Source organism: Sander vitreus, chromosome 12 (assembly GCF_031162955.1).
Source record: "Sander vitreus isolate 19-12246 chromosome 12, sanVit1, whole genome shotgun sequence".
In the NCBI taxonomy this organism is placed as follows: Eukaryota; Metazoa; Chordata; class Actinopteri; order Perciformes; family Percidae; genus Sander; species Sander vitreus.
Genome location: NC_135866.1, coordinates 4,021,538 through 4,042,720, shown reverse-complemented (window position 1 = coordinate 4,042,720; position 21,183 = coordinate 4,021,538). Strand labels below are relative to the sequence as shown.

At 40.5% G+C, this 21,183-nt stretch overlaps 1 protein-coding gene across 3 annotated transcripts in view; it reads right to left on the bottom strand.

Annotated features, from left to right (window-relative positions):
- Nucleotides 1–7,609, bottom strand: part of LOC144526270 (epidermal retinol dehydrogenase 2-like) — a 76,330-nt gene extending 68,721 nt beyond the window's left edge. For 2 of the 3 annotated variants that reach the window (XM_078263622.1, XM_078263620.1), the window contains exons 1-2: nt 7,507–7,609; nt 3,138–3,465 (exon numbers count right to left, since the gene is read on the bottom strand). In XM_078263622.1, the coding sequence (XP_078119748.1) occupies nt 3,138–3,458 (321 nt within the window). In that variant the 5' untranslated portion in view covers nt 3,459–3,465; nt 7,507–7,609. The other variant, XM_078263621.1, reaches the window with a different exon arrangement.
- Nucleotides 7,610–21,183: the final 13,574 nt, after the last annotated feature.

Sequence of the window (21,183 nt, the reverse complement as noted above, 5' to 3'; positions counted from 1 at the left end):
ATCAAAATATAAAAACATAATGGAATATATTGCAGTGAGGCTCTTAGGCATTCTGTATTGCTTTCAACCATTTATTCTCCTGTAGATGGACTTTTCTAATCACACATCAGTCAGCACACATGTAGCCTAGGCATAATTTACTCTTCCCTCCTCTTTTGCATCTTTTGTTGGGGATGTAACCTCCTTAAATGTACATATGACAATTATTCACCTCAATGATACTTGAATTCATTTTAATGAATTAATAAACCCCTGAACTGTAATATTTCTGATGTGTTTGAGCAAGATTTCTGCTCATGCTCAAAACTTTATGCACATTCAAAATATACCCCATCTGTGCTCTCTGAGATTTGGAGTCGTCGTGATATTTGGTGAAAAATAAAGTTATAATAGGCTATTACAAGAATGAAGTCACAATATTTCAGAAAATAATCTACCTGCACCATAGTCTGCTGTGCATTAAGTGATTGCTCTGCTGATACAGTAGATCTCAGACCTTCTGACACGCACAGATCCCCGTTTGGGTCTCTGGTCTCTGAATGAGTGAAAGTTCAGGGAAGTCGCTGTACGCTGCTCTACATCGGAGGTGGAAAACCGAAACTATGGCAGAAATATACGGAGCACAAACTCGACACATCTGCCGTAGCATGCCCACAGCAGAGTGCGTCCATTATAAACCTGAAGCTGCACAGACCACTGAAGGCACGCTGCTCATCTCTATTTTTACAGTGAGAGTGGACACTAAGCGACGCACGGGTCTGCTTCAGAGCTCTGTGCGTTTGAGTCTGAACCATAGACTGTAAATGTCACAGGAACTTCAAACAAAATAATTAGTATTACGCTGCTAAACTTTGCGTTGATGGCATCAATGTATTAGACTGACTTGGCTAGGATTCCTCCGAAAATTACAAATTACACCTTTCCTCACTTACAGACATTTGCTAGGTGATAGCAACAAATGTGGCATGATGGTCGGACCCCACACATAGCTGCCCGTTCTTCGCCTCTGAAAATTAAACTGGACCAAGTTACAGTTCTACCATGAGTTCTACAAAAAAAAATTTAAGAACTGCGAGTGCCTTGGAAAATACCTGTTTTCTTAATTTGCATGTGGCATTCTGGGGCTTTTTTATTATCAAGGGCCGAGCAGCGAAGCTGTGTGGACCCTATTGTTTTTGCCTGTATTATTATTATTCTTCCTAAGAAATCCATGTTCCCATGTACGAAAACTCACCAAATGTTGCCAGTCCAGTCCTATGGCAAACGCAATCGAGCGATTTGTGTGCCAATTGTCCTGATGGTGGCGCTACAGCAGCCATCTAAAATTCTAAACTTTAATAACAAATCAGCCATACATGCTACGTCGCAACTTTCGCCAAACTGTAGCCCCAATAGAGCAGAAACTGTACTCTGCTTTTACTTATTGGCAATTTTGAAGTCCATCACTCTACTTTTTGCAAAAACTGCAAAGCTTCTTAAACCTATCTCCTCCCACATAGTTGTTTCAATTGACACCAAATTTGGGGAACTTCATCTCCAGACTGTCCTCCACAATTGTACCATTCAAATTTTTGATTGAGATTTATCAAAAGTTTTGCCCACAGTAGTATAAACAAATACTGCAATTTCTTCCAAACTAAATCTTTGATGTTCATGGAAAAATATTCACAACATTCGAAGATGATTGTAGATTTGGTGTGCAAAATCTCAGAATTTTATCTCAAAAAGTGAATTTAAAAAAAAAGACACAAATTCTCAGAATTTTCTAATGAGAAATTAATTTTTTAGCAGTAGTTTAAAATTCTGCATTTTCATGCAAGCCTGCACCTTGTCTACTAGGTGTTGCAATGCCACATGTGATATCAGAAACAGCATACGGCATCCAAGGTTCTGAATTTGAGCCCATGGTATTGCAAGATGATAATACATATATCTAATCAGGCATTGTGCTGTGGACAGCTGCCCTGCTTCTTTTAAATGTGTCTGCATTAACACACCTGATTGTGAATAACTATCAGTCCAGTTGCAGTTTAGGAAAGTCATGTTATCGAGTCAACGCAGGATGCAGCCGGGGACGCCCAGGCCTAATGACGCCTCTGGAGCTAACCATGCACTACAGTCCTCGCCATGTCAGCCAGAGGGGGGTTTAGATACACTGTTCTTTGGCCCTCCAGCCACACTAATGCAATGCATTACATGGCTTGGTTGAATTCTAAGGCATTCTGCGGTCTGCTATTTCTTGATAACAGACCGTTGCTAAGTATAACACACAGTTGCCAAGCATAGCAGAGCAATTAGAGTATTTTTTAAAAAATCGTTCAGCCCTAATAAATAATGGCACTTTATGATCCATTTCTGTGTAAAAGGGGCGTGCACACCTCGCGTAAAATATAAATATAAGACCTATTTTACTTGCAGAGCGGATCTCGGCGGAGCATATGCACCACTACGCGCTGCTCTCGTGGCAGGTGTCGCCTGTTTCATTGATTATAGTGAAAGCGTAGTTTTGGAACATCCGCTCCGCATACGTTACGCATGCAATGTTTCCGGCCTAAGTTAAAATGAATTAAACTTTTAAGTCGAGGAACGAGAAGCGAATTGCCTTTTTGTGCGAAAACAGCTTTATCTCACGCTTTTATTCTTTTATGGACTATATAGCATAATTATATAATGTTGTCACTTTCAGGACACACACACACGTCAGAATATTTGTAGGATTTCAGCATTAAATGTAATCTAATACAGGATTCTGAAGGCAGTACCAAACTGTTAACCCCTCAGGGCTGGGTAGTGCTGATAATGCTTTGCCCTGATTTCCATACTGGCAATGGAGGGTGGCGCTTCCTCCTAGTTGTCGGCACAGCCAGTGCAGAGCAGTGTTACCAAAAATGTATTTATATAGAAATACTAAATAATGAGTAGATTTATCAGACTTGACACAGTGTTATTGTAACCTATACCAAATGATGGCCAAAATGACTTTTTGGCAGCTGGCCCAACGACCTAGGGACCAACGGGTTGCAATAAACCAAGGAGGCTAGCCAAGTACAGCAAGCTGTGCATGGTACTTGGAGAACAGATAGACTTGTAAATAGTGTCATGGGTGCCCTGTAGTTCAGATTTTCAAGGAACCTTACCTGGTCAGCCACTCTGTAAACCTCGTTCTTGTCGCTGCAGTCACACAGATAGTAGTGGACTCTGCTGGCTCCGCTCTGCTTAGCCAGTCTAGCCGTTTCCTTCATCCCGTCCTGGTTAATATCCCACAACACCAGCACAGTGCCACGAGCCGCAAACTCCTGAGCCATGAGGCGGCCGATCCCGCTACCTGCCCCCGTGAGCAGCACCACCTCACCAGCGATGTTCTTCTTCTTCTTGGGCACAAAGATGTGGATGAAAGATTCCACATTGTACCAGAGGGACAGCAGGAGGACTTGGATCGTTTCCAGGAAGAAATTCATGATGGAACTAGGAAGCAAGGAAGGAAAAGAAAAGAGGACACAGAAAGAAACATACACAGTGAACTTAAAGTGCCCAGATTATCTTTTTCTGGGATTTGGGGTGTTATTTTGTGTCTCTGGTGCTTCCACACGCATACAAACTTTGAACAAAAACATCCATGTTGTTCTGAGTGAGATACGGTTTCTGAATGTTTCCTGCCTTCAGTCTCCGGGTGAGCTGTTCAAAATCTGCACGGCTTTCTACGTAACTAGCCGAGACGAGGGGCCTAGGGGGCTAACCGTTAGCATGCTAGCTCATTCGCAATGGCAAAACACTGCTACAACACACACAAATTCACCCTAATCTACAGAATAAATTGTATAGCACTACTTAACTTACATGTCCTTGTTCTGCAGATATTCCACGCAAAGTTGGAAGTGCGCCCTCATTTAGAAGAAGTCTCCCAGCTAATCCTGCCTCGTACAGGCCGAAGTTGGAGAAATAGCTAGCTAGCAATAGTGAGTTTACCTAGCTACTGCGCATGTGCGACTGCCAACAAAGATCTTACAGAAGTTGAGAGGTCTCACTCTGTAGCTAAAACAGAGACACAGGGTGAAAAGAGGAGCTGCAGCAATGGGCAGTACAACAAAAATATGGTGTTTTTTGAAAATTAAACCATGTAAACCTATTCTGATACAATCTCAAATTACAATTATGAACCTGAAAATGACCATAATACGGCCACTTTAAGTAATAAGTTTCAATATTGCCATATTTGTTTGACTATTTTTGTTATCGATCAATCTTCGATTTGTCCAGGCTTTTCGTTCCGAGGTGGGCTGCCTCCACATAACATGAAGCTTCCTACTGTGAATGATGGGGTCCTTCATGAATACATTATTTCACATGGAAGATTTGTCTGGGCGGTTTCTCTTCACGTCTGAGGGGGCAGCTCCGTTGGAAAAACGTGATGTCACATAATTCTGTGCTATAGTCAGAATTTAGCAACACTCAAAGTAAAATTAGTTGACGGTAATGAAATCGATACAGCATAGTATCGCAATATTTTCTGTGGCAATACACAGTTGCCACGTATCGATCTTTAATTATATAAGTGGTGGTCAGTTTGTCTGCTTGACAATCCCATTTTGCAGCAATAAAATTGAAGTGAGATGAACAAACAGAGAAATGTATCTTTTTAGATAAAACAGATGTTGACAATTTCCATTTGTGGACTTAATTGGAAAAAATTTGAAGCTGGAAAATAGGTAATAACTTGCAATAATATCGTGTCGTGACAGAAGAATCCGGTGATTCCCACCCCTAGTTGATGGCTATGGGTTTGTTACCAAAAGCTGTGCAGACACTGTGCCTTATCTTGCACGTTATGTTACCCCAACACTACACGTTTAAAAAAGAAATCGGTCTTTCTGCACGCTTTAATGTGTTCACATTGTACAAATCAATTTAATCGGCCACGACGTGGTGCTCACACGGAACATAGGCAAGGAACCCCCAGTCGGTCCAGCGAAAATTCCAATAAAGTTTAGTCAAAGAAGAGGACGGCTGGAAGACACAGACTACAGTTTTAGCACAGTGTGTAAAACACGACTTAACGACAATAAAATAAAAACAAGCTCAATAAAGTTTATAATCGGACCTTATGACAGCAGCAGCCATGTGGGAAATCAGGCAGTGGAACTGCTGAAACTTCCAAAATGATTTGACATTCATAGTGTCAAATCATAACAGGACTTATTTCAAGACACTTTGCAGATAGAGTAGGTCTAGACCACACTCTTATCATTTACAGAGACCCAACAATTTAGGTCCAGACCAGGGGTTGATGCGAAGACGATGAAAGTGAAGCCCAGGGTTTTTAAGAGCGCTTAGGTGTACATGATGTCATATGCTCATTTGCATATTTGTGACGTCATCACACAATTATTTGCATACCACGTAGTGGTTGTCGGTTACAGCGAGGGACAGATTACTAAGGCAAATTTTGGAGGAAGCAGCATGTCACGCAAATGGGAATAGCCGGTCCATCTTAAAGCCAGCCCACCTTAAGTCAGTGAGCCTGTGTTGAAGTTGCCGCTAGCTCCGTGAGTAACCCGTTCACTTTAACCAGCAGCTAGCAACCAATGGGAACTTGGCTTGGGTCTTTAGGAGTTGAAGCATTTATTCACAGACAGATAAACTGTAAACAGACTGTGTGCGCAACACGCATAGTTTGTGAGTGTGTGTGTGTGTGTGTGTGTGTGTGGCTGTGACACCGTTTCTGCCGCTGTGTACGTGAACTATCATGCGGCACGTGTGTGCCGCAACGAGCTGACGCCCGTCCTGTGTGTCGGCTCCCTGGATGTATAATAATACATTGTCCAGATGCTCTCCACATTGTTTTTACGTTCATATGCTTAGGCGTTGCGCCTAAGCCGTATAATAGCAGGGAAAACCCTGGAAGCCAAAACATCTGGATCTCCCCCTGGTGTCTGGCTGCAGTATAGGTCATAATGTTAGCTAATGGGACATGGGCCGAACTAAAAGAAAACAAACAAAAAAAAAAACAGTACACATCAAATACATTTTGGTTTGGTTTCTGTCATTTTAAGTAGTTCTGATCACGCTGATGTTTGTTCAAGTGTTCATTTTTCTGATCAGTTTGGGTTTTATTTCGTTTTTTGTTGGCTGAAACCTCATGATTGACAGCTGGGATTGACCTGCGATTGGTCGGGCAGGCGAATGGGTGGGACTTTGTTACCGCGGCTTCACCGCCTCATCACTAACTACTGCGCAGACTCTGGCTCCAAAATGTCAAGATCGAGGAGATTTTGGCTTCAACTTTGTACAATGGGAGGAAAAGGAGACGCGTTGTGCATCTATAAAGTCTATGGTCCAGACTACATTTCGGCTAATCTCTATGGTTTCCCCAGATTACACTTCGGCCAATGCGATCCACATCTTTTGCTGCCCACACAAGACCTTTACCTGCATGCAACCAAAGTTCGCTCAAACTTGATTGAACATTTCCAATACCAAAATCTTGTCCCGTGGCCTACAGATTGTGCATTCATATGCAGCTACACAGCCCTGATGAAGCCGATAAGATGAATCTTTGACTGTTAAACTTACTAAAAATGACCATGTAGTCATAAATATTTATTGTCAAATAGAAATAATTTAAGATTTAAAATAAGCTATAAAACATCAACTTTCAAGTGTATGCACTCACATAAAATGGCATCTAACTTAACTAGGCACAACAGAAGACTCGGTTCGAAGTTCTGTTGACTAAATCTTTCAACTCATTATTTCTGCACTAGATTTTGACTATTTGCATGGTTTTCTAGGAATACCTTGCATGTTAATTAAGACTCAAAGTTATAAATACATTCACTTTTAAGGATTACAAACTACTAAAATATCAGTACTCAGTACTTGATATGTCAGCTAAAATGACCATGACATTAAAACCTAAAAGCAATAACGGTGTGAAGAGTAGGAAAAGCGCAGTCCTGTCCACTACAACATGCTTTAAAAATGCATTGATGTGAATGATGTGAAGTTTCTGTGAATAACGTTAGAGGTAATGGGCTAAAAAAACACAGGCTCATTAGGTAAAAACATGCGTGTTTAACGTTAGCCTATGTTCTAATAGATCAACCTGTTTAAGAAACTTCTCTTTAAAAAGCAAGCCACCAATAGGCTACCTTTACCAGTTCAAGTTATCAACACTGAGCGATACACTAAAGACAACGGCTTTTAGGAGAGTCTTTTTAGGCTTAATAATGCGTCTGTTTAATCAAAATGAGCTTCTAACTTACCAAGACAGAAGTCCTACTGAGCGAGTGAGTTTAACAGCTCGTCTGTCCCAGTCTGCTCCCAGTATCGGGGTGAAGTTAGTTTAATTATTGACATTCGTCGGTTTTACGTTACCGTTATCATATTTAACCTTTGCTCACCACATAGACGGCGTTATGACACACACATTCTGCTCCAAACAAACGTATGTTATCAGGTTAAAGTTGATGAAAGCAACATTAAAGCTCGTGGAGCCCCTGAACGTACCGTTATGTCTGGGGGGGTTAAAGCTGGTCTTTCGGGCTAGTTTCCCGGTCGTTGTTTATGTAGCCCCGGGAGAGGAAAAAAAGTAGCTGCTCACAAAGCCGGATGTAGTGTCACGTTACAGCAATCAACCACTCCCAGCCCCGCGCGTCTCATCTGCCACGCAAGGTATTATGGGACTTGGAGTGTGTGCTTTTTCACATTTTTGAATGGAAAACAACAACAACAACAACAACAAGAGTAAAATACAAATGATTACAATAGTGAATAATATAAGATTGAATAACCTTTTAAGATTTGTATTACTTTTTATGAAGTAATCATATTTCCTCAGAAACAAAAAATACAGGTGCTGGTCATATAATTAGAATATCATGAAAAAGTTGATTTATTTCAGTAATTCCATTCAAAAAGTGAAACTTGTATAATGTATACATTCATTCCACACAGACTGATATATTTCAAGTGTTTATTTCTTTTACTTTTGATGATTAGAACTGACAACTAATTCAGTATCTCAGAAAATTAGAATATTGTGACAAGGTTCAATATTGAAGACACCTGGTACCACACTCTAATCAGCTAATTAACTCAAAACACCTGCAAAGGCCTTTAAATGGTCTCTCAGTCTAGTTCTGTAGGCTACACAATCATGGGGAAGACTGCTGACTTGACAACTGTCCAAAAGACGACCATTGACACCTTGTACAAGGAGGGCAAGACACAAAAGGTCATTGCTAAAGAAGCTGGCTGTTTACAGAGCTCTGTGTCCAAGCACATTAATAGAGAGGTGAAGGGAAGGAAAAGATGTGGTAGAAAAAAAGTGTACAAGCAATAGGGATAACCGCACCCTGGAGAGGATTGTGAAACAAAACCCATTCAAAAATGTGGGGGAGATTCACAAAGAGTGGACTGACACCCATCTGCCTTTCATGAAGTCCAAGGTTCAGCGTGTGATGTCATATTAAAAAGGTGGAACCAGAGGAACTCACTTCTCTAATTGCCACGTATCCCTCCCCTGCTTTTAATACTTCATTGGGGGATTTAGTTGACCGCTACAATGACTGCATGTCTACAGCACTTGACAGACTTGCTCCTATGAAGACTCAAAATGTTTCATTTGTACACTCCGCTCCTTGGTTTACACCTGAACTTCGGCATATGAAATCCTTGGGCCGACGCCTGGAGCGGCTATCAAAAAAGACTAGTCTTACTGTGCATAATGACATGTATTCTGAACACCTGCATCAGAATAAAAACACCCTCTGTGTTGCAAAAACATCATACTATGCAAAGAAAATCAGGACAAGGAAACACCAGGGCTCTCTTTTCCACTGTTAATGGCCTCCTTAAGCCACCTGACAAAATCACCCATCAGGAACTCTCTGATGAACACTGCTCAGTCTTCCTGAACTTTTTTTATACCAAAATTGAGGCAATCCACCAGCAATTAGAATGTTAAATTACTCAGCTGAAACAACCATGCTCACTGAGCACTCAGGCATCATCTTACAACAATGAACTCAATGAATTCAGTCTCCCTGCTGCAAGTACCATCTGTGGCCTCATCAAAAAGCGCAATTCCTCCACCTGTCAGCTGGACCCTCTTCCATCAAGCCTGGTTAAGAGCTGCCTGTCATCTATTGCTCCGATGATTACATGAATACTCGACACCTCTCTTCTCTCTGGCACTGTACCACCATCCTTTAAAACTGCTATTGTCAGACCAACGCTGAAAAAACCTGAACTGGATTCTGACAACTTCAACAACTACAGGCCTATTTCCAACTTTCCTTTTCTCTCCGAAGTTCTTGAGAAAGATATTGGCAACTCAACTCCAGGATCACCTGAAGGACAATGATCTCTTCGACCCATTCTAGTCTGGATTTCGTCGGACTTTCACCCCCGAGATCGGGGATCGCACCCCGCGTGTTGCAGTTCCTTTCCATATTCTCTTCCTAACCACAACCGTCCTGTTGTTGTCTGCGTCTCCTGCGTGTGACGGTTCCTTTCCCAGATCTTCTTTTCCTAACCACAACCTTTCCCCGTTCTTCTTTTTATAACCACAACAACGTTGTTGTGGTGTTTCATGTCCCCGTTGTTGCATGCCACAGAGACCGCGGATCGTGTCCCTGCGCCTGGGGATCGCGTCCCGCATGTGGCGGTCCGTCCAGTTGTTGTGGCTGGCGTGTGGCGTTTCATTTCCCCGTTGTTGCGTCCCCCTGAGCAGCCCAGTGTCATGCCAGTTCGTGAAATGGTCCCGTTCGAAAATCGTGACCTATACACGAAATAAACGAAAAAATCGTGACCTGTACACAAATCAATAAATCTAAATACACGTGACCATTTCACGAACTGGCGTGAGACTGGGTTGTGTTAGCATGTACCTACTATAGTTAGCAGTGGACACTAATAGAATATAGCAGCACTTTCTACAGTCAAAAATCATCATGATGATGGTTGATATTGAAATTTCAATGCAAAATAAATGCTGAATCACCATTACCATGTCGATGAAACCTGACGTTATTAATGTTGATGGCAACAACATTGGAACAACATTGATCTATAGTTATTTTTATGATTGATTAAGCATTGATATTTGGTTTACCAGGCGATATTGCCAATGTGTTGAAAAGTCATTTAGAGTTGACCGGGAAACGACCTGTTGTTGAAAAGCCATCGACATATAGTTGACCGGGAAATATGATTGAAAATCCATACATTTTTGGTTGATCGGGAGATCATCGGTTGGTAGACCAACGTACTGCACTGGACACATCTCATTTCTGGACCCTTGGGACCCATACGATAAGGTAAGCTTGCTTATGTAATGTTCGATATGAATGAATTGTACCAAATCAAATACTGTTACTCATTAACATGATGGTTAGTGTAGTAACCCACACAGTGCTGCAGTCATTGAAATAGATTTTGTTAAACCAATGTCAAAATTTGCCAAAGTTAATGTAACTTCGTGCTGATGGCTATCGTGGTTCGCTTCCAACAGGTTACAATAAGTTAGCAAAACCTCAGAGTCCAGTCTATTTTTGTGATAGCTAGCTCGAAATATATGTCTACCGTTATACCAATTGCTAAGTAGGCAGATACATTAGGGGAGGATGTATGTCGTGAAATCTGTTAACACAGAATTTCTTCTGACCACCGGTGAACACCGGCACCAACGCTAGCATAGTGCAGCCTGCCATTTTTCGTTATAGCTCATGGGTGCTCGAGCTCCAGAGCACCCATGGAAAATACTGAGCACCCACAGAGGAAAACATAAATCGGCGCCTATTCAGTTAAACTTTTCATCTCCAATCCTATCTGTATTTGTGAGAAGTGGCGCTGTCCTGAGTTAAAAGACAGCCTACTTTATGGCTTTATTATCGAGTTAATAGGCATGTGTGTTCGTGTCGGCCACTGTCCATTTCCTAAGGTTCTGAAATGGAAACATTTCATTTTTTTTTTTTAAAGGGCGTGGCCCGTGAGCACCCACGGAGGAAAACATAAATCAGTGCGCTGCCACTGTCGTCACAGCCACAATTTCTGATACTGATACAAATGCCAACGTTTGTGCCAGCCAGACTAAATTCAATTTCACTGAGATCCTAAATGAACCCAGATGGACTGCAGTAAATGCATACTGTAGTAAAGTGGCTGACATCTGCACACACTCTTCATACGTTCTTCATAAATAATCTCTCCTAATCTATAAAATACCAAGCTAAAACTCCTCACAATGATAAACAGCGCAAAAGTAAATACAAAAAACCAAGAATGTCGGTCATCTGGAATTTGAGCTGCTAGGCTAGTCTATCACTACATCAGACATTGTGACTCAATTACTGACTTTAAAAACAGACTTAAAACATCTCTTCAAGATGGCTTATGGACTGACTTTTATTTTTAACGAGATGACTATAATTTTAATGTCCTTTTTTGTTTGTGAAGTGACCTTGGGTGTCATGAAAGGCGCCTTAAATAAAATGTTTTATTATTATTATTATTTTTATTATTATTATTATTATTATTATTATCATCATCATCATTATCATCAAATGAAAGGCAGTAAGGCTAGCACTAGCACCTAGCCGCAGATGTGACACCGAAAACCTGACTTACCTTTACTTTATTCAATGCCGAACTGTCTCGAGTTGTAACTGGAAATGCCGATTAGACCATGTCATTGCAATACAAATCCAAAATATTAATAATCCTTCGAGCACATTTATCTTAGCATCACCAAGAGCTCAAACGCTGACAACTACGTGTATGCGTCGTGACGAACTGAATGGCAAAAAAAGTTGGTTTGGTTGGGAGGTGGGGGGTAAGGCCCTCTAGCTCGTGGCCTAATAGACAACACAAAGCACAGATCATAGCCAACTGTATCAGTCAAAACATAGGGAGCGGTTTTCCATTTTGACTTCTATTTTACTACTTAATCACATGTAGATCATTTAGATGTGACCATTGGTTTTGTACCACAATCTAAATATAATAACAAAGAAAATATATAAATGTGCGTCCGGACTTCTTAACCAAGTAATGATACAAAATACAGCAGATACAAATATTGGGGGAATATAAGGGGAAACTTTTGGTTACCTGAGTACATATGTATAAAATATAACCACACTGTGTGATTGTGAATTTAAATTGCGGTTTGTTAACACTGACTTTTGTCTTTTCTGTTGTCTTACAGATTACTATTGCACACCAAGTAAGCAAAACATTATTTTATTTCTGCAAACAACTTGCACCACTTGCACAATGACATCACGCTGGTCAAAGAGGCAGAAAATGAAATCAATGCTTAGGGCTGCAGAGTCAGAAATCCTGCAGCAGTTTGAGAAAACCTACTGATCCAACATGCAAGGCAACTCTGTTGCAGAACTGGAGCATGTTGAATGCCCAAGTGTTTCAGTCTCTAACTCAGTTGTGGACCAACCAGGTATAGGGGAACATGAGCAGAGGTCAGCATTCAGTGAGACCCATCCGTCATAGGACACTGTTCATGACTGTCTATCAGCTAGGCCTGTTGATTCAGAATCAGATGAACCTGATGCTGAAGCTCCAACATCACAGTTAGTGACGAGTCTAAGATTTTGGGCATTTACCTTCTGTTTCACTAGCAGCAATGACTGCACTCTTGAGCATTTTTCGAGTGTTTCACCCAGAATTGCCAAGAGATGCTCTGACAATTCTCAAGACGCAAGGTGAAATAAAAACTAAGGGGATTTATTAATAGAAACACAAAAATGAACCAAGGAAGCAGCAGGCAAAAACCAATTCCAAAATAAGAAGAAAGGTATCTAAAAATCAAGGGAGAACAAAAACCAGGGAAATACAGAACTGACAAGGGGCACGCACGCACACTAACCAGGCAAGAACACAAAACAATCTGACAAGAGAAAGGAAACACAGAGGCTAAATAAACTAGGTAACGAACAAACATGGGACAGGTGACACCTGGGCTGGGGAACAGGTGGAGCACATTAGACAATCACATAGGTGGGAAAACACAGGAAGCAAAACTAGACATGACAAGACAGAAAACCAGACTATCAAAATAAAACAGGAAACAGAAATAATCATCAAAGAGCAGGAATACACCATACAAACAGAAAAACTAAACAAACAATCCATGGAAAATACAAGAAACAGAAACAGAAATACAACCAACCATAATAATAGTCAAAAACAGGGAAACTAAACACTAAACACCACAACACTTCTGTGGCTTTACCAAACCAAAGAGTGTCTTTGAGTTCTCGGGCCCATTTATTGAGGACCTTAGTGGCATTCTAAAAAATGGCATTGCTCACAATGGGCAACAGATAAAGGCAGAAGTGTGCTCGTTTATATGCGATGCCCCAGCACGAGCTTTTATTAAAAATATAAAAAGCCACAACGGTTATTCAGGCTGTGACAAGTGTTTTCAAGTGGGTGAATGGCACAACAAGATGACATATCCAGAAATCAATGTTAGATTGAGGACAGACACAGACTTCAACTCTATGACTAATGATGAACACCACTTAAACCAAACACTGTCCCCGCTAGCTAGTCTGGTCAAAATGGTGACAATGTTCCCATTAGATTACATGCATTTGTGCTGTCTTGGGTTAAGGAAGCTATATATTTGGATGAGGGGCAAATCACTGGCAACTAGGTTGTCCAGTAAATCAATTGAAGAGATTTCCATTAAATTGAAGGGACTAGGACCTTACACTCCTTCTGAGTTCAGCCGGGAAACCCAGGCACCTCTCTGAAATGGTGGAAGGCTACAGAGCTTCGATATTATATGCTTTATGCTGGCCCAGTAGTCCTGGAAATTTATGAACACTTTATGTTACTTTCTGTGGCCATGCATCTGCTGTTGTCTCCTGAGACATCAGAGGAAATGATTGTTCAAAATTTGTTTATTATTAGGATAAACCCCTTGAGATGTATCATCTCGTTTGAGGGGGTGCCAACGCAATCATTACATAACAACAGCGAAGTGAAAAAAAAAAAAAGAAAAGAAAAAAAAAAGGCCAAGATGGCCAATAATAAGTAAATAAGTAAACAGTAGCGTATGAGTGTATTTCTAACTACAGTCAAATATAAACATTAGGTATGGACAGTAGGTATAAGGATTGACTGCATCTTTAATAATAAAGGCAGTTTATCTTAAAGTGAGCAGACAGGGCATGGTTAAACAAAAAGAATTATTCAATCACAACTCCAACGTCCTCAGGCTCCTGATCCCCATCTCTTCGGATCACGTAAATCCCCATGACTGTGGTTGCTAGGTCCCTTTCTGCATCCTCAGTCGCCAGTGCCTGAACACCACAAACACAGAAAACACCGCAAGTGTTTAATAAAGATGGACAGAGAAATAAGGGGACAGACAGTGATGCAGGGCTCCACAGGTGATGGACACACACACACACACACACACACACACACACACACACACACACACACACACAATATTGGGGGAAGTGACAATAATTTAGAAATGAAACTTGAGAAGTGGACTTGATGCGCAGTTCTCAAAGAAAAAAAAACAACAACACTAATTGCTTGTATATCAAATTTCGGTGCATTTCCCATCACCTAAGATATTGTGGGTGGGAATGGTGCACCATAGGGCTTTGTCATTATAAATAAAGTGCGCCATGGGAGAAGTACGAGGGAGTAACTGTTAAACACTACATGACAAACATATTGTGATGAATTTACCAGATATTCTTTGAAGAAGGTGTCTGGATCTTCATTGAGGTAGATGACAAGGCCTCTCAGGATGGTGTTAATGTTGTCACACTGAAGCAGGGGTGAAAAAATGAGACACAATTTAGCCAAATGTGGTTGTTATGGTGGCACAGGGAAAGAGCAGGTTGTCTAAAGATCTGAGGTCTGAGTCATTTCAGTCTAAACAGGACGCCTAACCCCTAAATGCCCCCAACAAGCAAGTTTGTAGTTGTATTGCATGTTTTACATAGCCATTGGTGTGAGTGGGTGAACCAAATGAAAAAACATAGTATTTGGATAAAAGCACTATACAAGTAGGCCATTTATAAAATGTGTTTAAATATGCAGCTATGGAGAAGAAAACCTTACAATAACCACCCCAAACCAAAAAAAAGGTACGTTATATGCATTTCAACTAACCGAATTTATGATAGACAGGACTTCCTTAATCTTCTGCCCCTTCACTCCTCCTTTGCTCTTGAAGATCTGCATCAGCTTGTCTGAGAAGTGGTCCAGCTGTGACATGCATGACTGCAGTAGCTTGGTGGTGATCCGCATAAACTCTGCATTTACCTGAAAAATAAACAAAATGCAGCCATTAGTACAGTCTGCATGTGTGGGCGTAGCCTGCATGTGCATGTGTGTGGCAGAAGAGAAGAAGAAAAAAAAAAAAAAAAGACAGCACACCAGCAGCACCGGTGTTGTGCTGAGTTGTGCATGGCTGCGTGCACCTTGCGGGATGTTCCAATCATTTATCACCATTGATGAACAATAAAGATTATTAAATCCTAGCCTAGTTAGAATAGACCCGTGAGGAACCGCGACGTGAATGCAATTGTCAGCGGACATGCACAACTCAGCACAAGACTGGTGAATGGCAGGCGAGCAGAGAGAAAATGGTTAACAATAAGCCTCAGTTCAGCTGTAAATGTACAATGACTAGTGTGTACAGTGACTAGTGAATAGAGACTGCAGCTTCTCAAGATTACACACACGATTCAACAATCAGTCGAGTAAAGGCCAGATTTGACAATTCTGATTTGACTATGTAAATCTTTAGCCCTAGTAATGTCAAAATACAATTGTGCAGAAAGTTATAATGGACAATAAAAAATATCAACTCATACAAACATGTACACCTTTACTTACTTCACTCTCCTGCAATAAGGCAGGCAATCTCTAGTCGTCTGTGGGAGAATGTTTTTCCCATTTTTTCTTTTAGCACCACTTCATTGTCACACTTTTTCAGTTCTGACAATAAAGCAATTCTCTCGTTCTCCAAGCTTTCTGTGGTCTCGCCTTTTGGGTGCAGAGGAATATAGTTAACTTCAGCCTTTCTAGGCTTCTTGATGTTGGCTGCAGCTTTGCCTTGGCCTTCTCGTTTGTGTTTCAAAGAGTTCACAAGGATTTCAGGATGTCCAAGTCGGCCGAGTTTCGTACGATAGTTTTGCATTTTATACTGTTTCCATCCCCAAAATCCTGTCTTGGATCCGAGCTGCCCCAGACAAGGATGGGCCCTTGTCAAAGCTGCTGCAACCTCTTCACACTGATAGTCTTTTGGATACTTTGTGTATTTCATCATTTCTTGCGCAAGGCCATCAAGGATGACCCCCTTCAGTTTTGGGCCAGGGTTGAAGTATGCTCCATTGGTCTCAAACTCTGTGTTTTTCTGTTGTAGTTCAAATTCAGCCTCATAGGTGAATTTAGGTACTACAAAAATCTTTGGCCAGGAGGACAATTGTGAGGGCTGAGTTTCTGGGGATGAATGCGGTGTTGATGTGTACAGTGTATCGTCACTGCAGGATGAGGCTATTGACAAAACAGGGGTTTCAGGCTCTGAGCAAGTGGTAGCCGAAGTCTCACCAAAAGAGTCTACAGTGTACAAAGTGATGCAGGGCTCCACAGGTGACAAGATAGGATTACAGATTATTTTCAGTGTGCTTTTGTTTTGAATGTCAAACACTGAAGTTAGGTTCATGAACTCATTAAAATCAGAATCCATGTATTGCATCCGGAAGTCCTCTTTCAATTGAAAGAATGTCTTTATTAGCACATGTAGGCGGCTGAAGCAGACCCTCCTCTGCCCGCTGGCACTCGCTTTCTCTCTTTCTCTTCATCCGCAACGTTGTAGCCTACTCTGGCTCAAATGAATAGCCTACATATGGTCATCAAACTACATATGGTCATTGAACTATAACAACCTTATCCACATTGTCGAAAGCATTTAAATATTGAGCCATTACATTGAAAATCTTTTAGATAACAGGACCCGATCATTTCTGCAGCCTACTCCATAACAACAGACTTTTGCGTTTTTACCTTTTAGACGGTAATGCGACGGCGGAGCGTTTTAAGCACCAAAAACGCTGTCGCCGTATAAACGAAAGGCACATCCGATAAAATATTTTTTCGTTTTCACCCACGAGCGTCATCGTGTAAACAGGGCCTAAGTTGAGAAGCAAGTTTTATACGAACACCGTGCGTAAAGCAATTCCAAGCTTGATATAAAACGTTGATTCCAAAGTTCACTTTACGTAACACTTGCTCAATGTGTAATTTGAATGAGAGTTCAGTATCAAGTCATACACCAAGATATTTAATCATATCAACGTTATGCAGAGAAGAGCCATCATTACAGGTTATTACACAGGAACCAGGTTTTGATTTGAGTTTTTGTCTGGTACCAATGATAATATAATAGGACTTTGTTTTGTTAAACGGTAATTTATTTTGTAAAAGCTAATCTTTTAGGATAATGAAGTCAGACTGAAGAGAAGCTTAAATTTGTGGTAGATTATGTTTAGATATATACAGTATCTCACAAAAGTGAGTATACCCCTCACATTTGAGTAAATATTTCATTATATCTTTTAATGGGACAACACTGAAGAAATTACACTTTGCTACAATGTAAAGTATTAAGTGTACAGCTTGTATAACAGTGTAAATGTGCTGTCCCCTCAAAATAACTCAACACAGCCATTAATGTCTAAACCGCCGACAACAAAAGTTAGAACACACCCCTATGTTAAATTCCCATAGAGGCAGGCAGATTTTTATTTTTAAAGGCCAGTTATTTCATGGATCCAGGATACTATGCATCCTGATAAAGTTCCCTTGGCCTTTGGAATTAAAATAGCCCCACATCATCACAGACGGAAGACGGATTTAAATTGTGATAGGATATTATTAGTAGTGAGATAGTTAGGTAGTGCGAAAGTTGATTATAAATTAATTTTTCAAAGACTTTAGCAATAGAACATATAATGGATATAGGTCTATAATTGTTTGGATCAAGTACATCTCCAGTTTTATGGAGCGGAGTGATGCGTGCACATTTCCAGATAGCCGGTAACACATGTAGACAAAAACATGTTGAATAAATCAGCAAGTGGATTCATAAGAATATGGGAAGCTAGTTAAATAAGTTTTCTATTCCATCAAGTCCAGCACCACTGTTTACATTTAGATCATTAATGGCATTCTGAACTTCAGTTGGTAAAATGTTCCTAATAGAAAAAGAACTGCAGCGGGGTGATGTATTACCAAAGAAACTTGTAGTCAAATGAGGGTTAGGTAATAAGTTAGAACAGAGGAGAAATGCTGATTGAATGCTTGGGCAATAGATAAAGATTCATTAAGTATTGTATCAGTATTTTTTTTTTCCAAAATTGCTTAGGATTCTTAAAATCACTACAGACATTCTGTATAATAGTTTGATTTTGCATTGATTGCGCTCAGGGATTGTTGACTTCATTCGTAACTTACTTTGGGCAGCTATATGGGAGAGGTGAAATTTACCTACAATGTCCATCAGCTGACACACTTTGCATCAGAATACAGTCTGTTTGGTCCCTTGGTCAACATATCTGCATTTCCGTATGAGAATTATTTAGCGCAACTGAAGCGCCTATTGCGCAAGCCTCACTTGTCTTTACAACAAGTAGTAAAAAGGCTCTCAGAATCACCTGCACCGACCTCGGACACTTTGAAGAAAGGACAAAAATTCATGCATTCTCATTATGATCCGTTGATTTCTTCATTAAGTTATGGAGACCAGTACCGTAAGCTTGTTACGGAAAAGTAAACGTCATCATCTAGGTCTGGGGATAACTGTTTTTTAAATTGTAGATGACATTACCGTTGTTGAAAACATTGCCAGGGTAGTTCAGGAGACTTACATAATTTTTCGAAAGTTTACCAAGAAAGTGTGACGAGGCTTCAGCACATTGGCAAAAAGTACATACTTTACCCTGACAAAACACAGTTCATTACCATTCCCATCATTCATACCAATTAAAATGTCCAAATCAGTTTATGTAGCAGTCAGTTCATCTGTTCATCAGTTTATTAGTTTATAAGTTCATTTTGGTGTGCTTTGTTTTCTATACAGTCTTTAAAATCCCCTGCCTTTTAAAAGACCCAGTGGTGCGTTGTACAGTTCAGCAGTGGTACAACTGAAATTGTGCCAAACACATGGGTTGAAGGGGATAAAATCTTGTGGCCCCCATATCCTCTAGGACTCTATTAGGCTTAATGCAGCCATCCTGAACCAAGAACAGCCTGGACATGGATGGCACACATACCAACCAATCCGTCTCCTCATAACTCGTGGTGGGTGTTCTCAAATTTGCTTTAGACAATAAGAATCTGAACATACCCGTCTGACAATATTTCTCCTGACTCTGACTGTACTTGACTGTTATTCTATGTTTGTAGGTAGTCATGATGAGGCAGCGAGGAGCCTGGACCGATATGTAAATAAAGATTGCGACACCACCAACATCCAGTCTTAGGAGGAGAGCCACCATGGCCTAAAAAGAAAAAGAAGGTAATAATGAATGTCCAATTTGTTTATATTTGGCAGATGCTTTTGTCCAAAGAAAACATATAAGCGGTTTCAACCATTTGCTGTTGACATGTGCAAGTGAACAATTTAATTGCTCCCTTGTGTACTTTTAGACCCAATCCAATTTATTATTCGGATGTGGAGCCCCAGAATGAGTGCAGCCTCGCCCATATGAGAGTATTTTATTGTCTTGTCATTATGCAGCTATAATTTGGAATTAGTAAGCCTACAGCCTACTTTTTTACTTTAAACTAGTTGTCACATCACACTACAAATAAAATACGTAAAAAGTATTGGTATTGGTATCGGCAATACCAGCCTGGGTATAACTTGGTATCGGATCGAATAGGAATTAAGTAGTATCGCACGTCACTACCATAAACCACCGTGCACCACTGAATAAAGGAAGCTACGTTAGTTTAGCTAACAGCTAATTCGGCTAACCGCTAGCTGAGACAGCATGTAATAACTTTAAAAGTGTTGTAGTTATGGACATTTTTGTTGCCTGTTGTTGTTGTTGTTGTTGTTGTTGTTGTTGTTGTTGTTGTTGTTGTTGTTGTTATTATTATTATTATTATTATTATTATTGTTGTTTTCACGTTTTGTATATTGTATTCTGTGGACTGTGTATTATCAGTTTTATTTTGATTAGATAGGAATCTTAGCACGAAGTTAACACGATAATCCAACGGAAACCTCAGCATTCAGTGACTTGTAACAGTTTCTATTATTGGTAACCTTCACAACATTAGAAGAAAACATGTTGCTACATTGCTACGCTAATTTACTCAACTTTTTTTCTTAAAAGACGAATATTTAATTCTCAAAGTTTCAACTAGCCCACCTGTGACAGACATCTCTCCTGATAGGCTCACATCACTAGGTGGAATAGCTATCTCCATGTGCACACGAAAGGCTTGCCTAGCCTACATTCACTTTAGAATGGCGTGAATGGCTGTGCTTGTCTCAAAATACATATCTTTCTAAAATATATTGGTATAAAGTTATGTATATAAGGTTATGAGTTCTCATAATACCATATACCACCCAGCGCTAGGTCAGCGTTATGTTAACAGCTGTCACTATAATGGTCATGTAGGCAACCTGACCATCTGGGTTTAATTATTATTATTATTATTATTTTTTAGAAACGTTGGGAACTAGACCACAGCTAACTGGTCTATCCTACAGCCCAAGTAACGTCAGCAATATTAACGGTATATATTAATGGTAACTTACCTCAGGTTTTTTGGTTGGTAGCCAGATGTGTGTCAACCGTGAAGTAATGTCAGCTGTCGGTATCATGGCAACGGCGTTCTGTGTTGCTATCTTGCTAGGCCGTCCGAAAATAAAAGTTTGTAGTTTAGCCTACTGACTGGGTGGCAAAGTGACTCGTTAGGCAGCAGGCGTGTGTGTTGCTGTTATGTCAGTAGTCCAGGCTGCATTGTTAGTCTACATTGCCGTCACCGTGACATTATCCCCCCACCCCCCAGGCCAGAACAACAACAAAAAAACATGAGTTTTTTCGAGTCACTTGGCCTCGGAAATTTTCCTTACGAAAGGTGTCAATGCAAGCTGATCCTTTTTGCCTC